The following is a 14618-nucleotide window of genomic DNA, read 5'->3' as shown; positions in this document are numbered from 1 at the left end:
AAATGAATTACCAGCTTTTGGAGCTGAGCAGCTTTATGCTGTGACTGACTTCATCACTGCATGGTTTTTGATTGGGAAGGAGAAAGAAGAATCCATTTAGGGACTGAGGAGAAAAAACAAGGAATTCTTGTAAAGGTGGAGGGCAGAGTACTTTCTAAGTGTATAACGGAGCAGGCTTGTGTCTTCTGGCAACTTCTCCTGAGTAAGACATCAATGGAATACCATGGGGGTGAAATCCCAGATGGCCAGTAATTTGACAAGCTCCTTATGCTGTAACCCCAAATGTCCTTGTATAAAAGTGGCTTGGTAACAATAATTCATGCAATGTCATGAAGTAGCATGCGTAATTTTTAATTGTCAGCAGTTATGTTATCTGTATATGCTTTTTTCTTTTAAGAGCTCTTACTTCTGTCATGCTCCTGCCCAAAGGCTTTTGAATTCTGAACGACAGTCTGCCTGCCAGCAAAGGAGTGCCTCAGAAAATGCACAGGGCTCCCTTGCATCAGGTAGGTCAGAGAGGTGGAATTTCAGAATCAAATACTGCATGACAACATTTCAGCGTTGAGCTGAAATATGTAAAGCAGAGCTCTGTGTGAAAGCAAACTAACCTTCATGCTCAGAATTTGCCCATAGGTTTGAGAGAACAGAAAAGCTGATGCTTCCCAAAGCCAATAAATAAAATTCAATTATGGTAATGCAATAAAAACTTTGCAGTATGTGTTCTTAGAATCATGGTATAGTGGACATTGCAAAGTACAGTTGTTGAATTCAGTCATTTTAATTTCCTCTATTCTGGGCTTTCCAAATAATGTCAGTTTAAAAGAATTACAGAGCCTCTAAGTAATACCAAAATGCTGTTAACTAGAAATGAAAGTGAAGATTTAACAAGACAATAAATGCCTTGTCCATCTTGAGCAAAATGCACAAAGGAAATGAATAGTATGTTTAGGAAAAGTAATGACTGTTAAATGTTTCCAATGATCTGTTCAAGCATTTAAGGTGAGAAATTAAAATAAAACAAAGCCAAAAAACAACCAACAGTGTTTACTTCACTGATACATTAAGTTGAACAAATATTAGGAGAATTACATTCACAAAGAAGAAACTGCAGTTTAATTAGCCTGTGTCTGGGCTCTCTTTTACATTTTTCCTCTTTGTCTTCCTCCCTTTACCTCAGCCATTTCTCTAAGCATTTGCGGTCAATTTGAATGGTGGGATTCCAGTATTTTCTGTAAACACAAATGACCGGGTACATCTTCAAAAGGATTACTGAACTCTGGTAACTAGATCAGCCGGTATTCTGTATCCATTTGAAATTAAGCATATGTTAGCAGCCAAAAGAAAAGGAAAAAGTGCTGTTGAGTTGTTAGTGCCCTGAAGAATATAAGTAGTATATCAACGAGCAGCAACAGGAGGAGGTAGTAACGGTAGTAGAAAGGGATAATTGCGATTGAATTGATTCTGCTCCCCCTCCCCTGATGCAGCAAGAAACAAGATGTTGCTTATAGTGTAAAAAGTGGCAAAATGAGTAATACCAGCAGTATGCAATAACGTGTTCTCAGGATTGAGAGAGCACCGAGAGCAGGAGCTCTGTGGATGACTGTGCCTCCTAACACCTTTTTCAGCTGCAAAGATTCCTACAGATTTCAGTGAACTTAGTTGAAATCTGTACAGCGTATTCTGAAATACAAAAATCTCCTTCCAGGAGAGCTTTCTAGAAAGTGTTTGTCAATGTTTTTTCTGTAATTTATAATGGAGAAATTTATATTGTTCACTGTATGTTTGCAGAAGCAGAAAATATGAGTTATTAGAAGAGCAGTAGAAATGTAGTTAAGCTGCATTGAAGTGTCATTCCTACAGGTCATTGTTCTACAATTGGAGTCTAGTTAAGAATTCAGTTGATGCACAAACCAGAAAGAAATTAGTCTCACGTTCCCATAGCTATGTTGGCCCTGCAATGCTAGGGAAAATGAGACTTTTTTCCTGGTTTCTGCATCAACAGAGTTTCTAACTTGGTTCCACTTGCAAAACAATTTTCTTGAGGAATGACACGTCAATAGCAGCTTTAAATCTGAATATGGGAAACCAAGTAAAAATAGTGGTATAATGGAGGCATGGTCTGGGACTTGCATCCAGAAGGAATTTGGGGTTCTCCCACAGACCTCCAGTGTGACTGCAGGTTGTTCGAGCAACCTTATCCTTCCAGATTTAAAAACAATCTGAAAAGGCGGCTGCTTATTCACCCCCTTCTCCTGACCATGTCCATGGGTGACTGATTTGTGGCTCTTGAACAGCTCAGTTATCGTCCCCATGTTGGCTGGCACTTTGTTGTGAGTGATGGTGGACTGTGATGTTGGGAGGGTGGCTTCATAGTCTGCATCTGTATGTGTGGGTTGTAGGTTTTCTTTGCCAGACATCCTGTCCTGTCCTGTGTTTCTGGCAGCTGTATTCTGCTGTGGGATGTGGTGTTGTGACATCTCGTGGTGCTGGGTGCGCCAACTATGCCATGTATTTACAGGGTTTTGGAAAATGTCTTCTCTCTAAAGCCTGGGTACAATGGTGCCTGTAACAGCAAGCCCTGACTCGGGCATTTCTGTGCTTTGCACAAATAAAACCAAAATTTTCTCTGATGAATATAGAGGTTCTAATTATATGCAGTTACTTTTCTGCTTTTTAATAACTTAACGATAGTGCTATCCAATTCAAGGTATATTATCTGCTGCTTATCTTAAAAGTGTCTCTTGAGGATCTGGAGCTTCCCCTCTAGCCAACTCAAATTCAAGCCTGTATTCTAGAAGGAAATTCTATGCGGTTTGTCTGTATGCTGTTTAGCTGCCAACCATTCCAAGTGCTTGTGCACACGCAGCCACAAATTCCTGCTTATCTCCAGGTTATACTTAGGCCATAACCAGTATGAAAATTCCAGGACATCAGATCTCTTCCTTGGCTTGCTGATGAAGTGCTTTGTATGTTGTCCCAAAACAGGAGCTGATTTCTCTTATAGATAAGTTGGTTTTAAATGAAACTGTTACAAAAATATACAGCAGCACTGTTTTTATAAAAATGCAGTTATATTCCCGGTCAGTGAAGAAGTCTCTGAGTTAGCATCTCAGCTCTTGGGAAGCTGTTTTACATCTCGCCCAAATGGTTACCTCACTTACGTCTCCTGGGGACAACACTGAATTTCTAATGTGCAAGTTCAATTGTGTCCATTTCACTACTGGTTGAATTACTAAGATTACGTCTTCCCATTTCTGTTTGACAGGTTTGGGAAGTAAAAACATCAGACTGTATATGGAGAAGATACCTGACATGGCAAGAAAAGCTCAGTCTACCTTAGAAATTTGTCTAGAATATAGGAAGCTGTTTATTAAAGTGGGGATGAAAGAAGGTCTAAGATGATTTTCTTAACAGCAAAACAATGAACAATGTAGAACAAGGGTTAGTTAAAAAGTTAAGGCTCCAGCATTTGGTAGAAAAGATCAAGAATGATGGAAGAATTGTCTTCCTGTTTACATGCTTTTATCACCTTTTAATTTTACCCTAAGTGGCTCTAATATTTCCTTTTTCTGTTAAATTGTTGCTGTATTTCTAGCTTATTATGACATCTTTCCGGACTTTCAGCTTCAGCTTTAGATTTTGGGAATGATTTCTTTATGCTTGAATGAGCTTTGCTTTTTTTTTTTTTTTTTTTTTTTGGGAGACCTAATAAATATGTTCAGGAAATTTTAGAGTTAAGGGAAAGGCAAAATGACACTAAGAACATTTGTTACATTTCCCCCTTTTTTACAGTTCTTTTTCTTCTTCATTGTTCTCAGAGATGCCATAGTTTATTTCATTTATTTTGAAAGGAGGGATTAGGTAAGTGTAGAGACCTTTTCTTCTATGGACTTCAGTTAGGCATGTGTCTGGGGACCTTGGAGGTCTTGCTCAAGAGGAAAACCAAGAGAGGAAGACTTGGAAGAGGCAGTTTCCGCTGACACTGTTATGGACAACTGGAACTTCAGTTTCTCTGACAAATTCAAAATTAAGCTAGTGGCAAACGAAAGCACTAAATTGTTGTTGTATAGCACCACACAGCCAACACAACCTCAGAAGATGTTGCAGTACTAATTATTAGCATAATTCTGTGGGAGAATTGTTATATTACAGTGTATAGCTTGGGGTAAAGTGATATTCCTTTATAGCGTAGTATGTGCCGATTTACAATATGAATACTGGAAATGCCAGACTCCTGACATTTGGATCAGAGCCTGTGATACCTAATTAAAAAAGATATATAGTTAGAATCCATTCATCCCATCTTCCTCATCTGAATGTCAATGAGAAACTAAATATAAATTTTGCAAAATCCTAAATGAGTCCTAGTAAATATCTTCTCAAAAATTCATGATCATTCTGAATTAATTCTGTAGATGGCTTGTTTTAAATGAAGTCTGACAAGTTTCATGAAGAGTTTGAATGGTAGTGTTACTGCCTCAATATTTAGTCTTTTTAGACCTTTTTATAGATATTCCAGGAAAAAAAGGCAGGAAGAAAATAATTTTACTGTAAGGGTGACTTATTTGATAATGCCAGCTAGGTGTTGTATATGATAGTACTGCTTTTTTGAATTATCAGCTGGTATTCCTACATCAAAACCCTCAAATCTCTTATCTGGTAGAATTTCAGAATACTTTATCAAATGGTCTTTGTTAAAGGCTTAAGAATGTAGGCAGGCTACTTTATTTCTTGCAGTCACTGTTAGGAGAGGATGTGCCCTCTGTTGAATTTCTCGAGAGTCATGTATCCTGGTTGGGTCTTAATCCTTGCTTGTTAATTTAAAGTCCTTGTGAGGTACCTGTGAAAAGTTTCTGTAGAGTATTTTACCTCTGGGTAAATAATCTGTTCTGCTTCTTGCTTGCCCTTCGTATATACATCTAATGACTGTATATTCTCTGGCTTAGGTGTCAGACTGCATAAAAATAGTTCTTATTCTGTTAATGCTTGAATCTCATTCTCTGTATGCCGCACAATCAGCATTCTAGATCTCTTTTCAGATTTACATAATATGTTATTGAGACTAATCTATTCAATTTTATAGCTGCTAACAGTACCAATGAAACTAGGTAACAGCAAGTGAGAGCTAAATATTAATAGAGAAGCATCTAGACATGCTTACAGGATGTCTTTTTTCTTTTAAATCTGTTTTTCTATTTTCAAAATTAAATAATGTGACAAGGATATGTATAGGTATTACCTATTTGCTTTGGTAGTTCTGTGTCAATATGCAGATTTTCTTATCCTGACATAGTATTTTTGTAATGTAAACCACGGAGTATTTGTATTAGTTTCTACTCAGGTATCTGGATGCTTAGAAGGCAAAGAGGCTCAAAACAGCTGATGTGAGAGTTGGAGGATCTTACTTTTCTTGTTCCTTAAATGCAGCAAATAATTAATCTGTACAGTGTTAAAGCAGGTCTCCCACCAGTAGCCAGGGATTATTCTGCTACCCACTTAACTTCTGTAGTGGTGTTTTAGGCCATGCACCTTGCTTGATTACTCGTGCTTGATTACTCTTCTCCTGTTACCCTGCCTAACATTTCTTTAGCAGGTGGATCAGTTCTGCTACATCCATACCTGTCCCTGACCCTTTTCGTAGAGTTTTTGACTTATACTTGAGTATGACTTCCAGTAAACAGGATATTCTTCTACCTTCTGGCCCTGTGGGTGCCCAGACTCCAAATTACTCATGTAATACAACTTTCAGCTAACTACCTGTCAATATAACTGATTTTTGAAGTTAATGGTGTTAATATACCACAACTCAGAACTGTGGCTTTCCTACCTGATAACACAATGCAGCTAAAGCAATGGAAGCAAGTTATTGTCGTGTTTTATTATTTATGACACTCTGCCACATAGATTGCAATTTTTAATAGAATCTTTTACTATTGGGATTGTAACATCTGTTTCCCATTTCAAGGATCAGCACTTCATGTTTTCAAATGCCTGGCACTAGGCCCATTCTATTGTATACATATTCTTAAATCCCTATTAAGTCCACCACTGAGTATTTCATCCATGTTGTCCCTTGTTTCTCTCAAGAGTTTTTATTTAGATTAATTTTGGCATACAGTTGGCTGTAATTTTTGAACAGGGTCTTTCATGCTAACTTGTAACTTAAAAGAGTTTCTTGAACCACTTTGCAAAAATAGTTGAGCAATACAGAAGATGTATAGGTAGTGCAAGTCCAATGTACCTCTTCTAAGAAACAACACTTTGCAAGAAAGTGTTTTAAAGGGACAGCTGTGTTCTAGATCTCCTCATATCGATAGCCAAGGAACAGCTTGCAGTAGTCCTGTCCAAAATCCTTTTGATGGGCAGAATGCGTTCACCTTTGTCTTCTCATTCATCTTGTATTCACAATCCTAGTATTTCTACATTCACAGCAGGAATGTTGTGTGTGATGTGGCTCGAAAAGTGACATCTGCTTTTGGATTCCTTAAATGTGTATTACATGATGAAAAACAGCTGTGAATTCTTCATTGACCGAGGCCACCTTTCACCATTGTGAGAGTGTACTGGGCTGTTAAATTGGGTGTTAATGTATTTGGCACCCACTTGACATCTCAAAGTTCCAGGGTTATACAAGAAGACTATCTGAGATTTCAGACCTACTTGCTTTTCTAGCAAAGCTTCTGATCTTTATATCTATTGACATAGTTAAGACTTACTTACGTTCCAACAGTAGTTATCAGAAGGAACACTCACAGTGGATTCCAGTTTGTATCACTTCTTACCGTAACACCATTTTTTCTTGCTGGTGTATCACAGTGTATTAGGCAATGTGATAAGGGGATTTATGTTTGCTGTGTATACAATGCTTAAATGTAATGAATACCACAGCCTGAGAGAACTTAGAAGTTGGTTTGTATTTTTATATAAATGTACATTAGCCAAGTAGCAAGGTGATACTTCTTAAATCTATAGTCATAACAGAAAAAAAAAAAATTGCCGAATTATCAGTTCATTACAGTTGCATGGATTCTACATTTTTGTTTAATTTGGGTGATTTCTGCTTACTAGCCTAGTTCTAAAAGGATGACTACCGTTACAAATCTCAGCACAGCTTCAAGCATCTGTTTAAAAGCAGAAAGAAACAGAATCAGCTTGCCAGAAAGGTGTTTCTTTCATCTTCCCCAAATTACTCTGGACCAAGGCCCAGGACATCTTAAGTATTGAGTCCTGGACCCATAACAGGTGTCTGATCCAATATGTTGTGACCTGTCTGTGCTAGAAAGCTAGTTAGAAAGGGAGAGTCCCATAGAACATGTGGGACGCAGGCTTCCTATATGATATCGTTGCTGGATCTGGAAATATTAGAGAGTACATAGGCATTTTTATATGCCTGCCTAAACTGTATTAAGCAAATGTCAAGGTTTTCTAGAGTGTATTAGTTATAACTGGCCTCCTCTTCTGAGACCTATGCAATGTTCATCTTTAAAGCACATAATTTCCATGGAAGCCCCAGTTTATTTATATCTTAATGTTTATTGTATTTATTATGTTATTTATCTTGTGTTATTTATTTGTTATCTTAATATGTATCTTATTTATATACCTGTGGTTCTGTGGCTTTTTTCCTCATTGTCAGCTGTTGGTTTCAAATTATTAGGTCCTTGTCTCCAGTGACTCGTTCTGAGTATCTTTCTCAGTCATTTCTGTGAAAGAGCATTTAAACATCACAGTCACTTTTTGTGACACAGGCTCCTTTTATCCTATATGAGAAGAATTCCAAATAGTACAGCCAAAGATTGACAGCTGTTTTGTATGTCAGTCAATATTTGACTAAGACAGACATGTGAGTTTAAAACAGGTTTGATATTTATTCCCTACAAAGGAATCCCATTTGTACTGCTTGGTTGTGTTTCTTCTGTGAGAAGTAGTTCTGTTCAGACTGACCACAGCAGTTCTGCATTACGGTCTCAATGAATAAAACACACTTTTCTCTATTCTCTTTTACTTGCTAAGAGGAAGAAAATTGTATTAACCTGTCTGGGACTCAGTAGTGATGGAAAACACCATTAAACTTTTAGACTAGGAATTCATATTGTATAACACCTCATACTTGAAAGGATTCCCTCCATAAAACAACTTGCTGGCAGTGGAAATTTTCTGAAAATCACGGTATAACATAGACTGATGCTACGTACTACGACATTTCCATCCAAAAAATATATGGTAGAGAAAGTGTAAATACTCTCAGCAAAATATCCTTCAAGGAGGACTAGTATAGAGATTAATGAGTCATTGGGCCCAGCTGTCTTAAACTTAGATTGCTCACATTTTTCAGATTATTTTAGCAGGTCTGACATCGTATTGCATGATTTGGTATAGTGACACTTTCAATTCCTATGTTTAAGCAAGCATATTACTTTGTTAGTAATAAAACTTATTTTGAGGCAAAACCAAAAATTGAACTCATACATGATTTGAAGATTTCAGTCAAGCGATGCAAATGCAAGATGTTAAACCAAGTGTTTCTATTTGAATCCAAAATCTTGAAATCATGCAACGATCTGCTCACACTAGACTTGATAGCATGAAACAGACTTTTAGTTACCAGGTTATCCCACCATGAAACACAGAGTGCTCGGGAATCTCCTTCATTCTCTTGCTTTGTGACTACAAACAGGTATCATCATCAAGCTGCATGTGATCCTGGCAGTGATGAGTTAGATGGTTTTGCCTGTGTTTCTTGGATAGTCATAAAAAAAGATGTTGGGTGTTAAATATTTACATTGGAACTAAGCAGGCTCTGGCTTGCAGTTTAGAACATTTTTCACAGCAAGGGCCAAGCGTTCATATTGGGAATAGGAGAGAAATACAGTGATGCCAAGGCTGAAGATACTCCCTGTGTTGTTAGCTGGTGGTATCAAAAAATTCTTTTTCTTTCCCTTCCTACTTGGATGTTTCCTTCCAGGAAAGACCATAAAACAATAATTAACCATTTTTTCAACAAGAATTTGCAAGTATTTTTGACAATTTGAAATAATAGAACAATGTCATTTATTCTGTACATTTTCCATCAAATTACTACGTTTCATAAAATATGTGATAGGCTTCTGTTCTACTGACTCATGGAATACTTTATTCTTATCTGAGTGAGAATGAGAAGTTCTTTTTTGCATGTGCCAGTTAATCATATAGATATATGTTAAGCTTTCATCATAAATGTTTTTTAAAGTCTGTAAATACAAAAGAACAAGGTCAAAGAACAGAAATGTTTCTGTAAGGGAGGGGATGGCCTCTACAATATGTGAACTTCTAAAGCTCAATAACCGCGGAAGATTTTTTTTTTCTTGTTTATGTCAAATCTTTAACATTTTTTCTACCCTTTAATTTACATTATTTTAAATTATTCCAATTTTTAAAACTAATTTTTTAAAAACTATTCAATTTTTTTTTTTAAACTGTCCAAGCGGGTGTTACTGAGTGGGTTGAAGATTTTCTGCTCCGTGAACAGTAGGATCACTTCTATAACAGTACAGTCTATAAAGACTTTTTAGAAACCCCCTTTGGTGAGAATAGGCTCAGTGCTCATTTTTAGAGGAGATTAAGACAACACAACTTCTGCTTTTGTAAAAAGCCCATTTTTGGATCATAAGAAAATCATAACTCTTCACCTCTTTTCTGACTAGCAGCTACAGGAAAGATGTTAAGAGATTCTTTTCTTTCAGCCAAGGACGGTGTAGTCAGCAATGATCAATGCATTAGTGTTCTTTAGTTCTTTAGTGTATTCTTGTATGTTGGGTAACAGGCTGTAAAAACCTGTCGGCTATCTTGAAATCCCTGTGTCTGTGAACCCTCTGGTTTTTATTGCCTTTTTGCATACGGAAAAACAAGGGAAGAAATTGCTGAAATGCTAATACACAAAATCTGTTCAGGATGGAATCTTCTCTGAAAGTCATACTGTCCCTGGTTGTTACGGCTGAAGTCTGCAGTTGTAAGATCTTGTAAAAAGAAATCTTATTTTATTTTGCAGAGCATTGGCTGTGACGACTATTTGGGTTCAGACAAGGTGATTGACAAGTGTGGAATATGCGGAGGGGACAACACTGCTTGCAAGGTTGTGTCCGGAGTTTTCAAACACACGCTAACAAATCTCGGCTACCACAAGATAGTGGAAATTCCCGAAGGAGCTACTAAAATCAACATTACTGAGATGTCAAAGAGCAACAACTATTTGGGTAAGTTGCATCTCAGTGAATGAAGCACTGTTTGTGTGCTTGTGCAACGGCGTGGAGGTTATGCCAGGAAAAGCCACTTAAGCAGTGTGAAATAGATGTCAAGAAGAAGAGAGGAAAAGAAAGCGGGGGGTGGTGGTTGGGGGGTGGTGGAATCATTAAATAGGCATTGCGATCAGAACTAACTGGCAGTTTATAATTCTGGGTTGATCTCGCATGACGAACACCGTAGACCTGTTACCATCTTTCCCTGTCCGTCTGACTTGGCTTTGGTGGTTCCTACTAGTTGTTCCACTGTGGTGATTACGCTTCTCACATCGTTAACCTTCTCTGAGCGGTCAAGAATCCAGCCAAGCGGCATGCTCATTTATGTAAAGTGTACCGAGGCTGCTTGAGGAGAAAAGAGTGTCTTCTGAGTACCTAAAAATTTCGATTCTTTTAAAGTGAAAGTATATAAAAATTGTATTGAGATAATGTGATATTGGGGTGGTATCTGCAGAATGCAGGGTCATTTGTACAATTGTGTATTCTGAAGCAGGTCCTTCATTCAAAAACATAGAGAATCCTGGAATGTTTGTATTTAATGTCATAGCATCTTGTGATAGATTTCTAGATCTGTCTAGCATGCTGCAAATTAGAGATGATGTGGAATTTCTGCAAATCTATGTCTGTCTTGTGTGCATTTTGTGTGCCATTCCCTATTGTAACCTCTGGTGTTCCCAGGTTAGAAAGCCATCAGTTTGCCTACATTTGTGCTTCTGTTTTGGAGCCAATTCTGCTGAGTGGACTGGAGAGAGGAAAGTCAGTTAAGATTTGTAAGACCTGCCCCTCGCACTTTAATTTCTCCTTAGATCCGTCTTTAAAATTACCATAGCAAACAATAACAATGGAGGTACTTACGGCCTTTCTTGCTAGCTTGGTGTAATTACTACTAGAACTGTCTAGCTGTACTGGAAGTTTCGGATCCCGGTATTCTTGTTTGACAGCTGCCTTATCTCACTTCTGTCTGGTAAGTATCTCAGCTACTGGTCCAGCAAGAAAGGAAAATCCTCGTTATTAAATTGCTTCTCTCCTCTTTTCTGCTTTCTTCTCCTTAATTCCTGCTGGAGCTGTAATGAGTTCTACAGAAACATTTGCCTGTAGATTGGAGTTTGTTATCAGGAACAGTCTGATCCGTAATGTGAACTCCATAATTTTACCAAAAAAGTGATTCTTCAAAAGTAAAGCAATAATATAAGCTACATACAGTCCAAGAAAATCAAATGTTCCTGACCTCTTGTAGGGTGATCTTACCAGTTCTAATTTGTCCTGGTTTCATCCAGATATATTTTTGACACATTATACACACCTGGCTTTCACTTTTTCATGTGATCAGTTTGAATAGTGTCCATCAACACTAACTTGTTTGATGATGAAATAAACCAATAATTCTATCTAAAGAGCTTCCATAGATACTTGTACATTCGGTACGAAATGAGTGAGAACACAGCTTACTTGGCCGGACAGTGAAGGCAGCCATGTTACTAATATATAAAATGTTGAATGTAATTTTTCTGTCAGATTTATATGCCAGCATCTGAAAACAGCTGGCAGAAAAAATCCCTTAACTATGTTAAAATGTCCTGAGCCACTTGAACATTTTTGGAATGGGCAGGACAGAAAAAGAGTAAGATTTTTTGCTTAAAAATAACCGGGCTGATGGCATGTATGGGAAAGTGGCAAAGTTTTCCTTTCCCATGCTACTCCTTATCTCCTTATCCCCTGAGCTCTTGGTTTATGCTATCACTGTTTCTTTCTTTCTTTTTTCTTTTTATCCATTTCATATGTTTCATTTTAAAGCTGCTGGTATGGATTTAGTCTGCTAAATTTGCCAGCTCCCTCCCCTGTTAGGAATTCTTGAGACTGTAGTTCCAGCTAGAAGGACTCCAGGCTCTCTGCTTACACTGTTACAGTTTCTTGAGGCAGGTGAGTTGCACTGGGGCAGGAATGAACATGTTCTAACAGATCAGAAAACTGAAACTAGAGAAAGGTTTATCGAGCAGTTTATTAGCCAAGTGAAATGGTAATTGGGAGATGTTTTTTGGCATATTGGTGGTCCTGGATTTCTCACTGATAAAATAGCGTTCAAAATTTAGACACGCACATTTTTATAGAGCACATATCCCTGTTAGAGCTGGGAAGCCTGAAAACTCAGCTCTGGTACGGACTGGTTTCTCTATGCTTATGGTAATAAGCAGGCACCTTGAACTTTACAAATACATTAAAAAAAATCCTAAGCTTATCCTTATGCTGCAGCAGCAACAAGAAAAACAACCCAGCAGCATTCCTTTAAGCACATAGTTGAGTGCTTTGCCAAACGGAGGTTTCAGGTCCCTGTTCTGTCATAGTCCAGCTGCAGCCATTGGAGCAGCTCCTAAGCAACAGCCTTCTTGTTGCGAGGAGCGCACGTTAGCTGCTTTGGGGTTTCCTTTCACTTTGCACATTTTATGGTTGCTTCGATGCAAAATTATAAGTCAGCTCAAGGTCACTAAAATTTTTTTGATAGAAGATGACAGCAGATGTTTCTGGGAATCTGAGCTACCTTGCTTGTCTCTGTTCAGGAGACTGTCTTGAGTTCCATGTGGCTTCATTAAACAATTTTTACAAAGCTCCACACTTTTTCACTGCTTTATCGAAAATACTAAGCAAATAAGTAATCAGGGAAGTGTGTTTTCACAAGATGTATTTCTGTAAAATCAGGAGGTGATGGAAAAAGCAGGCAAGAATGTGAAGTTTCTGACCCAAAGAGTTTCAAACTCAGCTAAAAGTCATCCAGACATTTGAAAGCTTCTCCATACTCCTTTTGTAAACTTTTTTTAGTAATTTGTTGCTCATGGTTGCAAAACTGTGACCCTCATAAAAAGCACAGTTCTAATGATGATGCTGAATATGATGGTAGCTCATTAAGGTTTGCTAATTTTAAATACTGCATTTTTGTTTTTTGCACAGTTGGAGTGATGGCAGAATGAAATTTTTAAGTTCTTGCTCTTGAAGACAATAAACTTTAGTTAAAAGAAAAACATGACAGTGGTATATGAACCTTTCAGTGTTTCTGGAACAAGTCATTATCTAGGTAATTAGAATATTCATATTAAAGGAGATTTGTAATAAAACTATTTCAATGGTCGTTCAACTGGTTGTTTGTGTAACTTTGTAATTAACTTTTCACAAAAACTACGAAATCATAGATTTCTTGTGCATCTAGTGATCCATACTATTTTATTTCTGTATACCTTAAAAAACTTCAACAACAATGTTTTTGTTTTCTTCTGCCTATGTTTTCTTGTTTTGAATGAATTAATTTCAAACAGCACAAACAATCTTTTCATCTCCCTTCCCCTCTCCCCTCCAAGTGCTAAAAATCCTTTTAGGTTTTCCGTTTCTTGAAGATCTTTACTGTAGGAAGAGTGTTGATCCGATAAAGGAAAATAAATTTTTAACAGTCAAATTGAGAATGGCCTGCAACATTGTGTTTCTTAGTGAGACAAAATGAACTACCCCTAACAGAGCCATAAGGCGGATCAGAAATTCCCAAGTAAGCATCTTGTATTTTTTCTTGTGTGTGTGTTTGGAAAGAAGGCAGTCCAGTTTTGGGCTGCTATATCATGGCTATTAATAAATATTAAAAATGTATTAATCAGTCTGTATATTTACTATTTTTTTTTACAGTTAAAAGCAAAACCTACATATTACAATTTAGGTTTAGACTCTACAAAGGGTAAACAAGGCTGTAGGCTGTACAGTCCTGAGCTATGTACAGAATGACTTGCTTCTTAAAGTATATTTTAGCAGTATTTTCTTACTGGCTGATGCGTTAGACCTTTCGTCAAGAGAACTGCTGACCTTGGACAGACTTTTCCATTGGCAAAGTACTTCTGTCACATGCTAGTCTTGTACAGAAAAGAGACAAAGACATACTTCTTATCCCACTGGTAATCGTCAGCTGGCCAGTTCTCGTACACTGAAATGGGAAGCTTGCCACTGAATTAAGTATGACCATAATACCTTAAGTGGGACCGGTTCGTTACAGCACTTATGCTCCAAAACGTGTGGATTTGAGTATGAATACTTCAGCATCTTTGGGATTGGGATTTGGGATAATGGCAAAATTTTAAAACCAAATGACACGAATCTGAGGTGATTATTCAGAAGGTGCTTTTTTGCACATTGGGTCTTGAGAACCTAATTCAAAGCAGCTGGTTGTTATCCATATCCATAGCCTCAACAGCAAGAGAATCTGATGTGAAGAAGGTATCAATAATAAAAATTAAAATTCAGCTTAATTCAAGAGTAAAAGATACAATGGTTGAAAATGCATTCGTTTTGAAATACACTTACCATGTGTAATGA

At 37.4% G+C, this 14618-nt stretch overlaps 1 protein-coding gene across 3 annotated transcripts in view; it reads left to right on the top strand.

Moving 5' to 3' along the window:
• THSD4 (thrombospondin type 1 domain containing 4) overlaps nucleotides 1-14618 on the top strand; it is a 302857-nt gene that overhangs the window by 220840 nt on the left and 67399 nt on the right. For all 3 annotated transcript variants that reach the window (XM_074600956.1, XM_074600955.1, XM_074600957.1), the window contains one exon: nucleotides 10028-10232. In XM_074600956.1, the coding sequence (XP_074457057.1) occupies nucleotides 10028-10232 (205 nt within the window). The remainder of the gene's footprint in view (nucleotides 1-10027; nucleotides 10233-14618) is intronic.

This window comes from Larus michahellis, chromosome 9, assembly GCF_964199755.1.
Source record: "Larus michahellis chromosome 9, bLarMic1.1, whole genome shotgun sequence".
Classification (NCBI taxonomy): domain Eukaryota; kingdom Metazoa; phylum Chordata; class Aves; order Charadriiformes; family Laridae; genus Larus; species Larus michahellis.
Note: the sequence above shows the minus strand (reverse complement) of the source record. Positions and strands in the feature narration are given on the sequence as shown.